The 22,054-nt window shown below is 37.7% G+C and overlaps 1 protein-coding gene across 1 annotated transcript in view; it reads right to left on the bottom strand.

The window, feature by feature from the left end:
• dscamb (Down syndrome cell adhesion molecule b) overlaps positions 1 to 22,054 on the bottom strand; it is a 230,029-nt gene that overhangs the window by 191,463 nt on the left and 16,512 nt on the right. Inside the window, exons 2-3 of the mRNA XM_079824407.1 lie at positions 9,307 to 9,624; positions 5,774 to 5,920 (exon numbers count right to left, since the gene is read on the bottom strand). Coding sequence (XP_079680533.1) covers positions 5,774 to 5,920; positions 9,307 to 9,624 — 465 coding nt within the window. The remainder of the gene's footprint in view (positions 1 to 5,773; positions 5,921 to 9,306; positions 9,625 to 22,054) is intronic.

Genomic DNA, 22,054 nt, shown 5'->3' with positions numbered 1-22,054 from the left:
GCAGAGGCATTTTCTTTCCTGGTTCGGTTGAAACGCCCCATGATCACAGCCCAATAGAGCAGTATCAGGCTCATATTCTGACTAGAATTGAGTATGACGACATCAGGCTAATAAAAATGTTAAATGTAATTTTTAAATGTAATTTGGAATTTGCTTTGACTCTTCAGGGGGGAAAAGTCAGAATTGTCCCAGGATCTATCGACTGATAGACATTTCAGTTTGAGTTTAAGGTTGAAAATGTCTATTAAGTTTTTAAGATCTGTTCAATTTATTTTTTAAGTCCAAAATGGGTGTCCACATTTGAAGAAACACATCCAATTACACCTGGGAGGTAACATTAACAAAGCCGCTAGGATAAGGAATCAAAATGTCATTTGGACCCATTTTTTTCACAAACCATTTTTCTGCCACAATATGATGTATTTCTGTGTGAAATCACATGTGCAATGAATAAGAAATGTAGGCTGGACTTGACTGTATCCATCAGGAACTGACTGGATCTGAACAGCCGCAGACCTCGAAGAGTACGCAGTGCATTGTGAAGGACTGAAACATGACCAGCATTCGCTTTTGAGGAGGTCTTTTGGGACATGCAGGCTGAAGGTCAAGTTCACTCCCAAAATCATCTTGACATATCCCGATATCTACACTTCTTTTACAAATCTATCATTACTGGCATTAAATTACTGTGGAAACTATTGGCAATATATTAGAAAGGTTGCCATGATACTGCATAAAATAAATCAGTCCGGATTGCCCACACCTTTAGTGACGTTGTTTTTTTATAATAAAAGTATATTTATATTGGTAACCTGAACGATTAATTTGCAAATTATCGGATCAGAGCGAGTCTTTATGTCTGACTTAAAAGGAGCCAAGAACTGAAGTCTAATCGGAGCTTCGAGAGCATGTGCAAATGGTTTATTCATTGATTTACTACAGCTGAATTTTAGTATTGATTATTGTGAATGAAAATCATATTTAGGGAGAGCAATTGAAATGAATTACTCATCAAATGTAGACATGTTCGCAACTCTGTCTGAACAGGGTAGGCTATTTTAGATAAAAAAAATAACGCTAATTAATGCCTATGCCATAGCAATTACTTGTTAACATAGGATATGTGATGTATTTTGTATTATTTAAGCACCTAAAACCGTATCACTTTGACAGAACTTTACTTAAAATTTTAATCAACTGAAAGTAATTTCTTGGAATATCTGTTTTTTCTAATATCTGTCATTATTAGCAGAACACATTTTACAAATGGGGAAAACCAATTAAGTCAATAATTCAAAAAGGTATTTTTTTTTAACTACTGAAACTACTGGAGAGAAAAAAAATACATTTAAAGCTCTTTCTAACTTGTACTTAGCCTTATGAAAAAGTAACAGTTCAACTATAGCATGTGTTACAATAAGGATATAATTCCAGATAAGACCACTGATGGCTCCTCAATAAGGCAAATGTTAACTTTTTCTTTCTTTTATTATCTATAGCATGTATTATGAAAAATAGCAGCCTAAAACATACCGCAGTTGTAATATAAATCTTTTAAGAGATAATCTATAACCACAATAAATACAATAGAATATGATAAATTGAAGTAAAGATGGTCATGAGTAGCAAAGCTTTCTAACGTTGGTGCAAGATGATATTTTCTCTTTTTAGTTTATGTGGCTGTTTTAGATCATGTTTGACCTTCTCCAAAGTGTTTTAAAGTGACAAATTATCAATAGATTCAAATGGGTTGCACATTTTATCATCAGAGTCGCAAAAGGAACGGCTCGTGTAAATCTTACATAATTACATGCAACTAACCCTCAACCTAACCTAACCCTATAGTAAGTATGTTGTTAATATTACTCAGTACTTAAATATATAATTACACTGTAACAATGACACCTTAAAATAAAGTGTAACCGAGTTAATTAACAACTTGTACAAACAATAGGGTTAGGATTGTGGTTTGGCTGAGGGTTAGATACATGTAATTACGCATAATTTATTGGTATTACGATGGTAAGTAAGACATATGTAACAAGGAAGTTGTAAAATAAAGTGTTACCAAGTAAATGTAACAGATCTTTCTTACTGGCCATAAATACTGTAATTAGCAATCAGTCAATACATCTTTCTTTTAATGCTTAAAGGTGCAGTGTGCAGTATTTATGAGGATCTATTGAGATAAATGCAATATAATATGCATAACTATGTTTTCAGTGGTGTATAAAGACCTTGCATAGAGAACCGTTATGTTTTTATTACCTTAGAATGAGCCACTTCTATCTACACACACCGCGGGACCCCTTACAGTGAAGTCGCCATTTTGCGGCGCCATTAGGGGTGTCAAAATTAAGCATTTCTATGATGCATCGCGATGCAGACGAGGACGATTCAGTATCAGACCATAACCTTTTATAATGTACTGATTATTTTCTGACGTTTTTTGTCAGCTTTGTCGCGGTAGGATACAATGGCAGAGGGAGGCGAGACGCGAGCGCGAGTAATCAAAATGCTCCAACTACTTTAAAAGCCGACATCTGGACACATTTCGGCTTTTATGAACAACCTGGTAAGCACGGCCTGAAGAACACACGCGCTGTGTATAAATCAAAGCTATCTGATTTTTATCAAAACGATTTAATTTACACTTGGGCACATCAATGTATCTCCGCAAAACGGATATAAATCCGATCTTCATTTCCCGCACTATTTGTGGATTTAAAGGAGTTCACATCACCGAAAACAATAGATATGAGCTGCATTTTATTGATCATCAGCTAATTTCAAAATCAAAGACCGCAATAGGAGAGCGCGCGGAAACAGCAATAGTAAAATCATTCAGTTTCTTTACTTTTAATAAAGATGATCGTGTTGAGCACCTGTGACTTACTTTCGGTTTAATTTGCGGTAGTTTGTGCGTTAGCTTGATGAAGAGATACACAGCTACTCGTCTGCGGCGATGCTTGCTTCAATAGTGCTGTCATATCGGGCTATAAGATGTCATGTCGCCCATAACACTCACTTTAATCTTCAGCATTGAAGCGAGGTGAAGTGTGGCCAAGTATGGTGACCCATACTTGGAATTTGTGCCCTGCATTTAATATCATGCAGTCGTGGTATTGAGGGTGGAGGAGGGCGCTGGTTATTCACTACCCCCACGACAACTCCTGCCGGACCTGAGACTCGAACCCGCAACCTTCCGGTTACAAGTCTGACTCTCTAACCATTAGGCCACGACTGCCCTAATTTTACTCCTCCCATTGTTGGGAGGAGTCACATTTACATATGTGGTTTCAACAACCAGATGCATTTAAACTTTAGTTTTGACTGTAATGCGGCCCAGACCACCTCCTGAAGTGGCTTTTAGTATTTTGTGTATTTGTTCTAAACGCTCCTGTTGTCTTCTGTGCCCAGACTTGAGTTTTGTTTGATACATTCAAGAAGCGCGTTTTCTTTGAGCAGGTCAAATTAAAGGTTCAGTTCATTTAACTGACTGACACAATTGTATACATGAGGATGCAGTGCATCGTCAATGCATTGTGATGCATCGTGATGTCGAATTGAACCGAATCGATGGCATGAGAATCGTAACTGAACCGAACCGTGAGACCAGTGTAGGTTCACACCCTTAGCCACCCTGTTTCTACAGTAGCCCTAAACGGACAAACTTCTCTACAGAACGCTAGTCACTCTCTGCCGTCTCAGACAACAACATTTTTGTCCTGTGTCGGCCACCGTAGCTTCTCTATGTGCTCCCCTAGACAGTAAAAGAAATGGACACAGCGACCCCATAGGCTTCGACGGGGAAAAGTGAAGTCAGTTAGAAGCACTCACTTCCTAATGGCTGATGTACTGCGCAGCCTCAGACTGAGCTTGACCACGTAGATGTGACGTGAGCAGCCAGTCTGACAGTTGTAAGTCTTCTAGTAGTTGTGCAAAGTGAAATCTGAATCACGTTGTTAAAATCTTTTATCCCGTTGCTTTTGGCTCTCTATGAGCTTCTCCCCATGCTTCTCCCTTGACCTTATCGGACTTTATGCCTCCACGTCCCCCCGATTGCCTCATAGACAGTAAAAGATTGCCTGCGAGCTTCTCCTCCTGTCTATACGGTTATTTCTCTATTATGCGACAGAGTTGTGTGGTTATGACGCAATCGTTTGCCTATTTTTTACAAAAACGGCTTCTACGGGGCGATAGTGTAAGATACAAGGTAATGGAGCCTTTTATACATTGTCGTGTTTCTTTAGAAATAAACAATGGTCAAATGGAGTCTTTAAACACCTCAGATGTAAAGATATTCGCTGTCAAAGTGATGCCAAAATGAATGTGAGTCAATGGGATGCTAAGAGCAGGTGATGGCTTGGTTAGCAATGGCTGCCCCTATGGAAGGTACGCTTTCCGGGTGCTGGATTACCCCCTTGTGTGCTCCGAAAGGGAGGGGGATGCAATTCACAACCTCACCGCTGGATACCGCTAAAAATCACACACTGCACCTTTAAGTACATTAAAAATCAAGAACTTTTATAGTATATAAAAATTAGTTTTTAACTTTACTGGAGTATTATTAAATTAGTGTAGCTATTAAATTAAATTAGTTTTAAGTAGTGTATCTGTACTTTTACTCAAGTACTGCTGAAAAGCCACATCAAGCCAAAGCCATTAAATGTACAACCTGTACAACAGCACAACAGTCTCCCAGAGATCACAGCTGGATTGATTATGGGCTGTACATTTGTTTCTTGTTGTTCTCATTCTATGAAATACATGTCCCAAATTTGCCTAAACTAACCAACAAGCATACTACTCGATTTCCTTTCGGCTGACCACATCAACAACAACAATTATTCACAAAACTTGGTTGATGGGGGGAAAAAAGGAATGAAGCGCAGACACACGGCAGCATAAACATCTCATTGTATATGTCACAAAGCCCATTTCTCTGCAAGAGTAAACAATTCTTCAGCCTCACATGCCAGAGAGCTTTCAGCCTCACGTCTGAGGTCTTTCATCATTAAATATTTAGCGAGGGATGAGCGTTGGATAGGTCTAATGCTTCTGACATTTTGCACACGGTTTGATATTGGCATGTGCTGCGTCCACATCAAACAGAACAGTTATCCATCCTTATAAATGAGACTCACCATGTAATTGCTGAACCATTCACAAAGGTATGAGGAATATCATGCATAGTATTCCATATTTCCCCAACCACACTGGCCAATTACTACCAGACTGTTACCATGGAAATGTCGTCAGCTAGTCATAAGTGGTGATGTACATTGATTGGTGAGAGGATGGATTTTTCAATGCTCAATAAAGGCTCTTGTACAAGATGTTCATGGCCAGATTCTTTAAGAGGTGTATCTTTCCAAATGACTTGTGAATGTACTTGATCAACTTTACAGAAGATTTTACATTTCTAAAGCCACAAACCACACTTGAACTTTCCTAAATGCTCCCATTCGTGACAAATCCAGCAAGAGGGTACCAGTCAATCGAAGGGTTGAAACAAACATCAACCGTAAAGTGAAGCACTCAACTATTTCAAAAAACATGAGACAGATCAATATTAAAATGCTAAGCGACCCATTTTGTTTCAACATTGGGAGATTGAGACACAGCATTTATTCTAGAGAGAGCGTACAGCAGTTTTTTTTTTTTTTTAAAGTATGCAAAAGAAAGGCAGTGATATTGATTCAGTGATTAAATCACTGCATTTCAAAAGTCTTGCAAGTTTATCAAAAGCAATGTGAGAGATCAGCCCTACCTGAGACAAGTGAGACTGTGTCTTTCTCCCATGATACAACACTGACGTACTCCTCTACTGAGGCCGGGATAATGCACTTGAAGACGGCCGTATTCCCTCGCATGACTCTCTGATCGGCCACCCGCACTGTGTACGGCTCCCGGAATACTGCGGTGTGGAGAAAACAGCGATTTTACTCAATGCTGTTCTTACAATTTCAAAATACTACCTGAAAGTATGAACTCAGAGAATATGCACGTCCTGATTTTTCTGAGTTAGACACGTTCCTGGGTCAACATATTTTGTTGATCCTGGAACAACATTCCTGTCCGAAAATATAATCCTAACAATATCCCTACCCCTGAACCCAACTCTACCCATAAGTTATCCCTAAAATCAGAGGGAAATGATCACTGATGTAGAAGCACCTGAGCCTGGTTGTAAGATAGGGCTGTAACGATTTGACCAAAAATAAAAACCTCGATTAATTGAACATTTGACCTCGATTACGATTAATGAACGATTATTTTGCTTTTCTTTCTTTTTTTTGCCCTCATAAGGTTTTTGAGTAATTAGTTCACTGATAAGGTTTGTACTGTAAATATTTTCTACTATTAAAAGGTGGATTTTTTTTTTTCTAATGAAAAGGTGCATTTCTTTGTGATTTTAAAATCACAAAAAGGACATTTAAAATTTTAAAAAAGGAAACAGTTCACTTTCAGCAGTTATTGTCTATGGGGCAGATTTCTGTTTGTTGTACATCAGATACAGATAAATTAACACAGTAGGCCTACATTACATTTATCTGAATGCATCAATGAGAGAGTGATTGTGTGTGAATTAGTCATACCATCTCTATTCATTATTAAGCTGTGGTTTGTACTTGCAAAGGTATTAAAATGTATGCCTATAACGTTGAGTTTCTGAGCTACTTTAGTGACTTTACTTTAGTCACAGGACAGTGTTACACTGCGTTTCTGCACTCCTCTGCGCGCGATCTTCACGGTATGTGCAAGCTAGATCTGAGTGTTCGTTTGTCACAATATATCAGGCATTAGTTCAACATAATACACATCTGATGGTTGAAACTCGCTTTAATGTTCAAACTGGCAGGGCTTAAAACACATACAAATGACAAGCTTTGTGAGGACGCAGGTGAGAGATCTGCCTTCAGGGCGCGCACGTTTTCAGAGACGCAACACGGCTCGGCTCTGTGTCACTGAAAAAAGCTGAGCACTGAACGGAGAAGTTTTCCGTATTGTTGTTTTTGAATAGTGCACAATCGCTTTAAATGTTGAAACTGGCAAGCCTTTAAACGCATACTTGACAAACTTTATGAGCACGAAAGTGAAAGCGGCTTCGGGGCTTGCGTGTGTGTGTGTGTCAGCCTGTAGGCTATAAGAACAGCAATTAACTGACCGGTATATAAACTGTGTAAAACATGCAGTTACTATAGTGATTCTGGGCATCTATAAACACAGATAACTGCTCTTGCATCTCTCTGTGTACCTGCAAACTGCACTTGATGTGACTGACGGGGCGGAGTCACGTGAAAACCTAAATAACCGACATGGGAAAAATACGTCGGTTAGAGGTTCTGAATGTCGGTTTCGTTTATTTTTCGATTAATCGTACAGCCCTATTGTAAGACTAAACTTGACATTAAAAGGTTAGTTCACCCAAAAATAAAAATTAGCCCATGATTTACTTGCCCTCAAGTCATCCTAGTTGTATATGAATTTCATCTTTCAGACAAAAACATTCAGAGTTATATTAAAAAATGCCCTGGCTTTTCCAAGCTTTATAATGACAGATAATGGCGGTCCTGATTTTGAAGTCCTAAAAAGTGCATCTATCCATAGTAAACGTGCTCCACATGGCTCCAGGGGGTTAATAAAGGCCTTCTGAAGTGAATCGATGGGTTGTTGTACAAAAAATATCCATGTTTAAAACTTTATAAACTAAAATAACTAGCTTCCGGCAGACGGCCTACACAAGTCGACTTGCGCCAAAAGAGTAACCCCTGACGCGATGTAGGAGTAGCGCAAGCTTTGACGCCTCTCGCGCTACTAACAAATAGGGCTGGGCAACAAGCTCTTCGCTTATATCGAAATCCTCTGGTATTTCTCTTAAAAAAATTCTTGACCGGTGTTTTGTTTTGCTCTATCCTCTGCGCTTCTGCGTTCATCAATACGCCACGCATCGGATCAGAGGTCACTCTTTCACCGCGAATCGATGCGTACGGCCGTCTGTTGGTTTGAGTTTATAAAGTTTTAAATATGGATATTTTTCTCACACAAATGCATGGCTTTTAATTTCAATTAATTACATGTTTTTCAATTTATTTATTTTTAATTGTATGAATAAAACAATTTGTACACACATTTTTTTCAACCACAAGAACAAATTAAAATAACCCATTGAACATGAAAGTATTATACAATAATTAAAGACATTTGGTAACACTTAATTTTACAGTGTCCTTGTTACATGTGTTACATGTAGTTACTATAGTAATAACTAAAATCATGCATAATTACATGCAACTAACCCTACAACAAACCTAACCCTAACCCTATAGTAATTACACATAGTTAGTTAATATTACTCAGAACTTAAATGTATAATAAAGGTATTTGCACAACGAGTCTGAAATTGTTTTCGTCATCCGGTGGCTCTCAATTGTCAAAACCCCTCTTCAAAATGCTTGCTATGGATGTGAAAAATGCAGAAAATCGAACCCGATCCGATTTTTTTATGACGGACAAAAGTTTCGGAGGCGGTGTGTAAACGTGTTTGACACAACATGAGGTCGTATTTATTTTTTAACGCACAAAAATTTCAGACTCAGTGTGCAAGGACCTTTACATTGTAACAAGGACCTTAAAATAAAGGGTTACACTTTATTTTAAGGTGTCATTGTTAGAGTGTAAATATATATTTAAGTACTGAGTAATATTAACAACATACTTACTATAGGGTTAGGATTGGGGTGTGGCTGAGGGTTAGTTGCATGTAATTATGCCTAATTTACTATGTAAGTACATGTAACATAATTATGTAACAAGGACGCTATGAAATAAAGGTTCTCCTTAGAACTTAACTGGCATGATGGGTTCTCTAAAATTGAATGGAGAACCCTATAGGGTCCCATATAGAACCCCACTGAGACGTTTTTCTAAGAGTGTGGTTGATTCAGTTGGCTGAAATGTACAAAAAATAAATGACCCAAATTCCAGCATTGTCTTCTCCACACATGACTGACCTGAGCAAAAATTCATTAATATTTCAGTGTTTTTCAACTGTCTATCTTAGAACTGTCAGAGATGCATAGCTCTATGAGCACTTTTAAACAATGCTGAACCATAGGAGATTTCAAAAACTCAAAGGGTATTTCGTATTTGCTTATTATTTTTGTTAGCTTTTTTATTAAGAAAGAGCTACATTAATGATAATAATAAAGCTATTATACTAATAAAAAAGACATTTGTGTGCATTTCTCACTGGGTTTCATGTTCTTTCATTATGATTTTTACTCTGTTGAGCTGACTGACCGGCCTTAATGTGTAGATCTTGGCTCCTGATCTTTCCTGATGGGTTTTCCGCTGTGCAGTAGTACGTATTGTCATTGATTAGGTTACTAAAGCTGGACGGCAGGAAGCCGTAGATCTGCAGCGTGCCATTGGGGTGCACATGGCGGATGCCTGGGACATCGTAGATCTCCTCCCCGGTGGCGAGGTACCAGCGCAGCGTGGCGGGGGGCACGGCCGCGGCAGGACACGGCACCAGTGCCCCTGTGGTGCTGGAGAACACTACCTCTTGCAGAGATGCATTGACAAAATATAAGCTGGAACGTAGATCTTCACCGAAAACTGTCAAGGAAAAGACAAGACAAGAGTTAGTGAGAGAGAACAGTAATTTGGATAAAGGAACACATCAATGTTGTGTCAAAGCGTGTCTTTTTGTTTTCAATGTGATAAATATATTCTGTCCCAGCTTAATATGTAGAGACAATTATAAGCAAGTCAAGTTAAAAAATGGCTGTGGCCAGGTGGCTCTTTACAAGTTTAAAGGGTTAGTTTTCCTAAAAATTAAAATGCTGTCATTAATTCCTCCCCCTCATGTCGTGCCAAACCCGTAAGACCTTTGTTCATCTTCACAACACAAATGAAGATTTTTCTGATGAAATCTGAGAGCTCTCTGACCCCTCCATAGACAGCAATTTAATCAACACTTTCAAGGCCCAGAAAGTTAGTAAAGACATTAAAATAGTCCATGTGACTCCAGTGGATCAACCTTAATGTTATGAAGCGATGAGAATACTTTTATTTTATCGATGTCTTTACTAACTTTCTGGACCTTGAAAGTGTTGATTAAATTGCTGTCTATGGAGGGGTCAGAGAACTCTCAGATTTCATCAAAAATATCTTCATTTGTGTTCTGAAGATGAGCGAAGGTCTTGCAGGTTTGGCACGACATTGAGTAATTAATGACAGCATTTTCATTTTGGGTGAACTAACCCTTTAAACTTTCAATAGTAGCACAAACATTTACGTAAACAGAGCTTATATAGGCACAGCCAGTTTGAATCTGACTTGCAACATTTCCCATTCCCAGTACTTATTTCCTCTTTCCTTTAATAATCAATAAGACTGTTGGGTGAGTAAAAAAATGTTTGGAAAATATTTACAGTACTTTACTAGAGTTTAGTTATACAAGTATACAGTAGTTATACAGAGATAAACCAATGCTATCTCACAACCAATTGGTACGTATTTGTACGAAGTGGCTAATTCGTACGAATTCATACGACCTCACTCGTATCAATTTGTATGATTTGTCTATACTGCAGTGATGGGCAGGTTTAGGGGCGGGGTTTGAGGTTAGGTCATTCGTACGAAATCATACGAATTGACCAACTCGTCAAATTCGTTCGAATTAGCCACCTCTTACAATATGTACGAATTGCCGTGAGATTGGGTTGCATAAACAGAGTTGGGGAGTAACGCATTACAAGTGACATGATGGTTATTGTAGTTCTAGACTAAATGTGAGCATTTACTCATCTCACTTGCACAAAAACAGATTCAATATTCCTCAAAATGAATAAAATGACCAATGTGCTTGCTGCTGAACTTTGATGATTCAGTTAAACCATAAGCAAAAATGACTTTAGATTTTTTGTTTTCATTGGTGAAGTAAGTGTTAAACTTTCTTTTCTTCTGCGTCCTATTCTTCCATTATCCAGAACGGCAGCACAGCTGGAAGGTTTGTTAGAGCTTATTGTTTCAGTTTTGGTGTGGACAGTGGAAGGATCTTTACATTTGCCCAAAAATAGAACTTTTTTGTAAAAACAAACAAGCCCAGCCCAGGTGAGAAAAAGTAACACAAAAGTAACGTAACGCATTATTTTTCTTACAGTAAAAAGTAACTAAGTAACGCAGTTAGTTACTTTTTAAGGGAGTAATTCAATATTGTGATGCATTACTTTTAAAAGTAACTTTCCCCAACACTGGATCTAAACTACTTTAACTACTTTAAAAACTGATTTAAATAATCACAGCTTGATAGAAGATTGCACAATTCAAACGGATTATTAAACAATCACAGAATAACATGTTTTAGGGGAATTTATTTTATTAGGAGCATTCCTGCGAAGCGATGGTATAAAAACATTATATTTTAAACATAAATAAATGAAATGAAAATATGTTTAGGGTGGGATAAAAAAAAAGATTCTGCTACAAATGCTAATAAAATGATGATAAAATGATTGATACAATTAATATATTAAAAAATACTTCGCTACATATAATTTTAATTTATAATAATAATAATTATTATTATAAACAGTACTTTTTTATAATTATTTTTTAAACAGAATTACTTAAGAAATCAACAAACGTACTGTATAGCCAAAATGTCTAAAAATATGGAAACACTTTACAATAAGGTCTCATTTGTTAACATTAGTTTATGTATTAATTAACATGAACTTACAATGAGCAATACATTTGTTACTGTATTTATTAATCTTTGTTAATGTTATTAAATAAAAATACAGTCGTTCATTGCTTGTTCATTTTAATTCACAGTGCATTAACTAATGCTAACAAATACAACTTTTGATGTTAAAAATGTATTGGTAATTGTTGAAGATAACATTGAATAAGATTAATAAATGCTGTCGAAGTATTGTTCATTATTAGGTCATGCTAACTAATATGGTTAACTAATGAAACCTTTTTTATAAAGTGTCACCAAAAATAAAATAAAAAAATCACAATACCTATTGAACTGGCAGCAAATATCGATGTAATATTGTAGTAGATATATGTGACATGAGTACAAATGCATACAGTAGCAACATATATAAATATACGCGAGTATTAAAGATTAAACACTAAGACACCGAAAAGAAAATCTGACATTGCATCATGAAGCTAATCAGAGCCAAAGAAAAGTTCAAGATGGATGACTTCCTGCTAATTGCTAAATCTTGCTCGTGTCTGGATGAAAGTCTCTTCAACGCTGTGCCACAGGCCCTATCTGAGCGCCAATCTCCGTTTGGCAGTAAATGGCTCACCAGTGACAGCTGGCAGTGTTTTCCCTCGGGACGAAACATTTTAGCACTTCATAAATTTCTAACAAGGTTTCAAATTGCAGCAGTTTCAACCTTTTTCTGAGGATCAGCGGGTTTCACTCACACAGCAGAAGGTGCGCACAGAAGAAGACGTGTATTCATAAACACATGTGCGCCCACATGCTCAGATATTACACTCCAGTTGTTGGCACGCTTGATGAGCAAACACAGACAAGCAAACAAACGAAACCCGCGAACAAGCGCTCGTAATGGTGATAATCTTTACTGTGGCAATCTGAAGCATATGGTATCATTCATCAAGTGGCACGCTGAAGCAACCATCTGTTAAAATGTCTTGTTTTGCCAGTGAGAGGCTTGGCGGAGCGTTTGTTCCGATATTAAAGAGCGTGAAAACATTCTGGCCTTTATGCAATAAGAATTTGTTGTAAACCAAAGCAATCATTGTTGATCTTCATTCCAAGAGGACTTTTTGCTACCTAAGTGATTCAACACATTCTGCGCTAATCAACTTGCTCTTGATGAATTCATGTGGGTATGTCGGTTAATTGACAAGCTTTCTTTAAGTGTGGCTTCCGGCACTGAAATAAAGACCCGCTGATGTAAAACAAATTTAAACTCCATGTGTGTCCACTACAAATTAATAAATCCTAATTAAGATATTCAGACTGTAGAGAGTAACCAGTGTTTCCTTTACAAATCTGGGATACCTTAAAGGTTGGACAGTCGACAGTTTCTTTTCCAACAGCTTCACTGTTTAATAATGCTTGAAAGTCATGCGGTGCAAGGATTTCACGTGCAAAATCGCATACTCTCTGGAGTACGTACTTATTTTGATTGAGTAATTACTTCATGGCTGCTAAAAAAGTTCTATAATGTAATCTGGACGTACTACATTCGCCATGTTGTCATGTTGTTCACCTACTAGAGTCAGTTGTGTCGCTTCACTGTTATTCGTAAATCCTCTTCCGTGGCCTCATGGGATAGTAAAGTATCCATCGTATGCACACTTCAGAATCAAATCAGAATCTTTTCACCTACTCTTTTATTAGCACTGTGAATTCGGACATGCTACTCTTGTCACATACTGTTTTCATCTACTATACTAAGTATGTGCTTTCACATGCAGCCAAATAAAGGCTAATCATGCAACCTTGTCTCGAAAAGGCAAGGCTAGTTCAGGTTGTAACCTTCCCATGATATAATAATAATAATAAGTATGAATTAATATTCACAATCTTTGTTTAAAAAATAAATACAAAAATTAAAGAAAATGAGATTTGACTACGGCTGCATCCGAAATTGCATACTTGGCGAAAAACAGTATGTGTCAAAAGTAGTATGTCCTAGTATGTACTCAAAGGGGAGTAGGCGAGTCCCCGGATGACCTGCTTCTTCAGCCGAGATTCTGAAGTGCGCATACGACGGACACTTTACTATCCCATAAGGCCCCGGGAGAGGATTTGTGAATGACAGTGAAGCGATGCAACTGACGCTGGTAGGTCACCAGTGATGATAATGACAACATGGTGAATGTAGTACGTCCATATTAAAATCATACAACACACATTCATATAGAACATACTTTTTTAATGGTCATGTAGTCATTTTTTTTTCAAAATAAGTACCTACTCAAGAGAGTATGTGATTTCGGACGCCGCCTAGAGATCCAAACGCAAGGTTTATTGAGTGTAATCAATAATCGTAATCTATATAGCATGTAAAAAAAGGTCAAATCCACAGACAGGGTACACAAAAAGGATAATAATAAAAGGTCCAAGGCATGGGCAAACAGGGTAATCCAGGGAGACAGGCAGAAGAACAAGACCATGACAAGGAAACCTGAGATAGCGTCCCGAAATGCAGCGTAACACTAACATGCAGCACGACTTTGCAAAGAATGACTGAACACACAGGGCTTACATAGGAGAACATAAACAAGATAATGATACACAGGTGGAAGCTATCAGCAGATGACAAGTCCAGGCAGTGAGTCATGGGAAATGTAGTTCATAATGCGATAACGAAGACCTCTGGTGGCTATCATAGGCACTCCGTTTGGCAGGCGTGACAATTACTTTTTACTTGAAGGTTACACCTGAAATGTTTCTTGAAAATGGTATAAAAGTTTCAAAAACTCATATGAAACCATCACGAATACAACCAAGTCATTTTCTTGGCATGTTTTTCCCTTACAAGGAGTACACCAGAACTTGACATGTTTTTTAAAAGATTTTTCTTATTGTTTTAATTTTGTGGACCTCCTTAGGTAATGTAAAACAGATGGACGTCTTTAACCATTGCGCTCGCGTCTTTTGCAGAGTCTCGGAAACATAGTGTCGGATTCCACATGTACCAGATGTGGGCCAGATCTGGGCCAAGACTATGTTGCTATCTGGGATAAGTTCATCTTTTATAAAACACTTGCGTCTCGCATTTTCAGGTGTGGTCCCCCTAAATCTCGTTTGGTTTAGATCACATTCCGGTTTAAATCAGGTTCCAGGGGTGGTTTCAGATCACTGCAGGGGTCTCGATGTCCTGGGGACCCACTGCACTGTAATACCAAGTTCACACGATTTTTTAACTTGTCAGATCATTATTTCCACACTGCACGACTATCTAGGGTAGCATTCAGTTGCTGCTGTGTGCACACTGCACGATGAATCGGCGACAGGGGGGTCTCACACTGCATGACTTCACAATAGGATCGCTGACAACTAGTCTGGTCCACAAACTATGCTTCCCAACCATAGACCGTAAAAAAGTATGGACGACGCAACTTCATTCTCTTCCCCTGAAGAAAAGTGAAGGTCCGAATATGGCGCTGACTCCGGTCCCAAGTGACCTTGAGACCGGAGTCTGCGCAGTAGAGAGCAGGAAGTAGAGCCACAATATCAAAAGCCCGCCCACAATCGCAGATGCATAACAATTCATTATGTCGGTGTGAAATAAACAATTGAAATTAAAGCTAAAGCTCCAATCTCCTCTCGAAAATCCATAAAAAAGTCAGTATGTGCTTCAGTGACGACTACACCCCGAGTGCGGCCGGCTTGTTCACAACCAAACACACGTGTGCGTCAGACCGGACTTTTCGCACAAGACTGGGATTGTTATTAAAAATGATAGCCTGCAGAAGTCCAAATTGTCTCTGCGCTGATTTGCAGCAAAAAGGTAAAAAAAGAAAACAAGTTTATGGAGAAGGAAATGGTTGGGGAGACACAGGGAGCAAGAATTGTGTTCTGCAAAGAGAGTTGGAGGTAAATAAATAATTTTGCAATGTGCTGCTGTTGCGGCTGGTCAAGCAAATGTTTGTGCTTTGTTTCTGTTTGATATAATTGTAAATATATCTATTAAAATACTGATATTCTGGTCTATAACTCCTCAAACCGCCCACTGCCCTGTATCTTACTCTTATTGGCTGTAGGCAATTGCCCATGTAATTTTCAGTCAGAAAACATTTAACACAGCAGGATTTTGAATGGCCGACAGGTCCAGATATTTAGCATGCCAAATATTTCACGGGCGTCAGTGACTCATCGGCGATTCTCTCAGATCGCGTCTTTGATCATTCACACTGCGTGATTGTCACTCGTGTGAGCGAGCACCGATTTGATTATGATTTCGGGCATTTCGCAAGTTCGCAAAAACCTGTTAGCGAGTGAAAATCGGGGGTAAAATCATGCAGTGTGAACTCGCCATAAGGGAGACATACAAAATGTGCAGAGCGGTGGGTCCACAGGCCTGGCATCGAGACCTCTGTGATGATCTGATTGAAAACCACTGCCCTATATGGTTCAAACAAATTAAATATTATTTTAATACACAACATCTCAGTTTGAGTTTGCTCCGAAAAGGTAGCCGTCTTAAAGCTTAGTTTTTTCTATACAAATAAAGCAGAAGTCACATCAAATCCTTTTTTGAAAGGATACATACAAACCCAGAGGAAAAATTCATAATTGTCCTAATTTTTCATGAGATGAACCATAAAGACGAAAAAGTGACACTGTTTAATAATGCATTGTGTGCATTCATAATTAACCAAGGTTTTTCTCTCTTTGGGTACAGCTTTAGAAGAAAAACTGCACTCTATTCAATATTAAACTGCTCTCTCACGTGAAGGTCTGTACATCAAATACATCTACCCATTCTTTTATTTGGGCTGGGAGAGTGATTGGGATGGCAGCTGACTCTAATGCACTGGCCTGGCTTTGCCTGTAGGCCTTTAATGTCGTGTCACCTGAGGCATGGGCTGAACCTGATGGAAAGTGGCTAACAACAAGCCAAGGTGACTTTAGTAGGGCATTTCAGAAACACGCACACAGTTTGCATGGTTTTCCCCTCACATGCTGTAATCAGCTGCGGATTTGTGCCTACACACATGCATAATCAAATTGAGATGTTCAAATATTTATTGATTTTGTAAAGACAGGTTTCGAGGTACTGTCTGATTTTCGATTTTCGGACGAGTCATTGAATTATTCACTCAACTAAACCTCTGACTGATTGAGGAACAAAACAACTGAATGTATATTGATGAAGGGATGAAGAAGATTTAGAAATTGAGGAATCTAAGAGCTTTTTGCCATACTGACAGCATGCTAAAAAGCGTTGGCTTTGAGGGCACCAGGAGATGAGCTTTAAGCCAAAGGCAAAGACTGCCCGTCAGAATCTGGAGGCGTCAAAGAGAATATCCACTCGTTGTTTAAATCCAAATTCCCTGAAGTTGCCATAAAACCATAAATCTACTAAAATTTGCGAAAGGAAATGTCCACACTCACATGCCCAGTTTCACAGACAAGACTTAAGTCTAGTCCCAGACTAAAATGCATGTTTGAGCTGTTTTAAGGTCCAAATGAATAGGCAAATTAGCCCCGCCTCCACTCACTCGCACCAGCTCAGAGATCCACTCGTTGATGATCACATGTTGACGTGATTGGTTACGAGGTAGTTTGTGACGTCAGAAACACCAGCGATTTCAAACCGCATTTTTGAGACTGTCTTTGGTTCGCTGCAGTTCACTTAGTTCACTTCAAAATTAAAATTTCCTGATATTTTACTCACCCCCATCTCATCCAAGATGTTCATGTCTTTCTTTCTTCAGTTGAAAAGAAATTACGTTTTTTGAGGAAAACATTCCAGGATTTTTCTCCATATAATAGACTTCAATGGCAACCAAAATGTTGAAGGTCCAAATCAATGCAGTTTCAAAGGAAGGGCTTCAGAGGCCGTGCGCGATCCCGGACATGGAAAAGCGTCTTATCTAGTGAAACGATCGGCCATTTATAAAAAAGTATATACTTTTTAACCTAAATTACTCATCTTGCACTGCTCAGCTGCTCGCCAGTGATTGTGCAATCACGACGGAAACGTCAGGGTAGACGTCGGCTGAAGTACCGCCATCGTGTTTACAAAGGGCACATGCGAAGACCAATACAAACGCCCTTTAGCAAAAAAAAGGTAAAACAACGATGTCGGACGTTTTATGGTAAAGGGCGTTTGTATTAGTCCTCCGACGTTCGCTTGGGGCGGTACTTACTCCTACGTCTAGTGTGACCTTTCCGACGGGATTGTGGAAACACTGGCACATTGCAGAGCAGCGCAAGAAGAGCAATTTAGGTTAAAAAGTATATTCAATTATGTATTTATTTTTAAAATGACAGATGGTTTCGCAAGATAAGACCCTTTTCCTCGTCTGGGATCACGCAGAGCCTCTGAAGCCCTTCAACGCGCTTTGAAACTGCATTGACTTGGACCTTCAACATTTTGGTTGTCATGGAAGTCAATGGTGTGGAGAAAAATCCTGGAATGTTTCCTCGAAAAACGTATTTTCTTTTCGACTGAAGAAAGAAAGACATGAAGATCTTGGTGAACATGAGCACATGGTTTGTCTTAAATCATATTAAAAACACCACATAGACATATAAACAACATTAAAAACTTGATTTTCACCACAGGGGGACTTTAACTGAAAGCAACTTGAAATATGTCAGTGCCATTGTTTTGTGAGGCACGTTTCTAAGACATGTTTATAAAAGCACTTAAATTTCCTAATTTAGCTAAGATCTACTCCTATCTTAATCTAAGCCGTGTCTGTCAAACCGTGTCTCAGTTTTTTACGTCAGCCGCCAGGTTGCAAACATGAAAAAACACTGTGCAAACAGTTGGCAAAGCTCAAAAAGAATTGAGGTAATCAGTTACATCAAAATATTTTATTTTAGAAACTACATTAAGCATTAATCTTGCACAAAAAAAAAAACATTATATAACACAACTTCATTTAAGCATTTACTTAAATTTTCGAGTGTCATGGCAAAGCATGCTGGGACATAGAAGTCCCAGCCCAGTTTGAGTTAAATTTAAGTTTGTCAAATTTAAAAGAAACAAGTTCATAAAAGTCAAAACAATGAAACAATTCAGATTACTTCAAATGTGTCAGTTTTCTGAACTCAAAAGAAAAAAAGGTTCTAAATACTAATACAAGTTCATTTTATTTTTTTTATTATTATTTAAGTTTACTTTATTCAAACCAACTAATTATTTAGAGGGTTAAGGTTTAGAGATATGGGTGCCTTTAAACATTTAATGTAATGTTAATTCAATCTGATTTTTAGAAGTCACTAAGCTGAAAAAAGATACATTTTGCTAAACGGTAAGAGAGATGGTGGGTGAAGAAAAGTCACTGGCCATATATTTCCAGCACTGAATAATTTTGTATGAATATTATTTTGTACAGTTTTTAAAAGCTAATAATAGTTTTTATTATATTTTATAATAAGATGTTTTTCTGCATAGGGAATAAAATAAAATAAAACATGTGGCCATTGTGTCACCAACAGCATCAAAAAAACTATAGCTTACCCTTATATAGTGCAATATTTGACAGTAGTTTCTAGTGGTAAATTCCTGCATACTCATCACATGTTTATAAACTAAAAACTAAGCATTCAAGATAGTGAGAGTTGCAAAGAGAGTTGTTTTCTAGTAGGCAACTTCATTTAAATTGCTCACTCACCTCAGATAACGTAACACCTGATTTTAAAAAAGTGTCGTTTTTTTGAGTAACAAGTGAATTGGTTCATCGTAAATGACTCTCTCTCTCTTATATTTAGCATTAGCAAGATTTATTCCCTCTCTCTCTCTCTCTCTCTCTCTCTCTCTCTCTCTCTCTCTCTCTCTCTCTCTCTCTCTCATATTAAAAATTCTAACATCAGATAATGATATTTATAGATGGCTCTAACAATCTTAGCTACTTAAAGTTACTGGCAAACATGTGAGTAACTTTACAAAACCAAAAAAAAAAAATGAATTAGGGGAGAGCGGGGCACCGCCTAACGCTTTTTGACTTTCTCAGTTTGCGTAAATCTACTTGGGGTTCAGAGTATTTATTTTTTCCCACATTAATTTCACACGTCTAGTATAATTATGTGGTTTTGTTTCATCAATACAGTGTATACTTTTTTCTTGTTTTACCCCTAAGGAATGGAAGTGAAATGTGACAACATGCCCCATAGGTGGGGTACACTGTAACATGACCAAATGACAGCTTAAAATGTTATCTGGTATAATAAAAAATATTACAAGACAACCTAAAATATTTTGTCAATAAAATACAATTATTATTTCTTTTTTAAAATATAGAATAATGGCATTTTGTAATCATTACAAATAGACACATTTTTGATTTCGACAACGAACACAGCAAAACACAGTTATACAGCATAGCTAAAACCATAATAATAATTAATAATTTCAGAACATTGACTCTCAGTTATTATTCACCTTCTCTCATGGTTTCTCAAAAGAATTCATAAAAGCATAGAATATAATAGCACAGTTCTAATAGGGGCTCATTGTAACGCAGTGTTAGAACATGCCCCACCCAGCTCGTGTTTTCTGCTGGTTAGATAAGCATTAAAGAACGATCTCAACTCTTAAATAACAGATATAAGACTACAATAATATCAGATTTGTCTTATTTTAAATAAACACAAAAAACAGAGATAAAATAAAAATAAATAAAATAAACTCAAGTAAGAAATTTACTTTTGCTATGGTTAAATAAATGTTCAGTAATATCTTCCAAAGATTTTTAAATGTAGGCGCATTTTTTTCTCTAAATAATGTTGATATGGCCACTAGTAAATACACAAAGTTTCGTCATCCTGGCATGTGTGGAAACTTTTAAACCCTGTGTGTTACAACTAACCCCGCTCTCCCCTACTTTTGGAGCTTACTTTGGCCATAGAAGAAATACAAATCATTAAAGCATCAAATGGACAAAAGAACAATTATTCATTTATTTAAAAACACAACAGGCAGAACACTAGCCTCTGACTTAAATTTGGGGTGACTAGTCAATCACACACAAAAGCATTTATCATCTTCAACTGCCTAATCAGCCATCCCAAACAGCTTTCAGGGCCACTGATGCATTTGATCTGAGCAATGGTGCGATCAATGCTGATGAGGCAGACACTACCACCACAAATAAACCAACACATCTATGACTGTCTGGTACCATTCCAACTAGCCATTAACAAAGACCTTCAAGTTTTGTGATTTTGATTTACTTTCTAGTTTTCCTGGTGTGAAGACATGGAGGGCAAAACATCCATAGAACTTGCAGCGCAGGCCTGTCAAATGTACATCTGTTTCAAGCCATAAATATTTAGATCACCTCTCAAAAGTATATATAAGTATATAAATATATAGTTTATATATAAGTTGTGTGTGTGAACAAACAGCAAGTTTTGGGCATTTGTGAGCCATATACAGCATCTGCTACAGTATTTCAATCAATAAAAGACATTCTAAAATGCCTAATGTTAAACATATTTAAAGTGCCCAGTAATATACAGTATTTATATTAATAAAAAAAAATTCAATATACACCTTATTGATGATGCATTCTATAAACAGGCAAGCAGATGAGCCCAGAATATGAACGTTACTTGCTAAACTGCACATTAAGCATTTTCTTTATAATGGTTTTCTATGGGAAATCGCTTAACATCAGCACTTGATAATTACAGGCAGGTGTGTTGGATCAGGGTTGGATCTGCAGGAAGGTAGATCTCCGGGAACAGGTTTGGTCTTACGGTGTGTTCACACTCGTGATACAATGATATATTTAGTCCACTCCACTTTTAGACATTTGCGATCTTCCCGATGCACTTCCCCTCGGGGGAATCCCTGCCACCATTTTGAAGTGCGTTCCACTCCGTGAAGTGGACGAGGGAAGTTTATATGGACAGACCCTCGCTCCCTCGATTTTGATGATATTTCATGTGTACACTTCAGGCAGCTTCATATACCACAATGCAACACACGAATGTGACGTCACCGCATATTGCGTTTAATTTACCCTACCACAAACAACTCTATGATATATTCATTATTTAAAAAAACATTTAGAACAACCCAAACACACCTATATACATATCGAATTCTGCATTAAACAATTTCATAAAGGAAAAAAATAAATAATAAATCAACTCAAAGTGGATTCCAAGTGGCTTAGGACGTTCCAGTTCAGCCCATAGCAAAGGTTCCACCAGTAGTGGGCACTCATACACTCTAAAAAAAAAAGGTTCTATATGGCACCAAAAATGGTTCTTGGCTCGTAATTATAGTTGAACCTTTTTTAGTGCTATATAGCACCAATTTTGCGGTTCTTCAGAGGTTCTTCCGCAGTTCTTTGA

The sequence above is a fragment of the Gobio gobio genome (assembly GCF_949357685.1).
Source record: "Gobio gobio genome assembly, chromosome: 8".
NCBI classification, from domain to species: Eukaryota; Metazoa; Chordata; class Actinopteri; order Cypriniformes; family Gobionidae; genus Gobio; species Gobio gobio.
The sequence above is the reverse complement of the archived record's forward strand: the minus strand, read 5'-3'. Positions and strand labels throughout refer to the sequence as shown.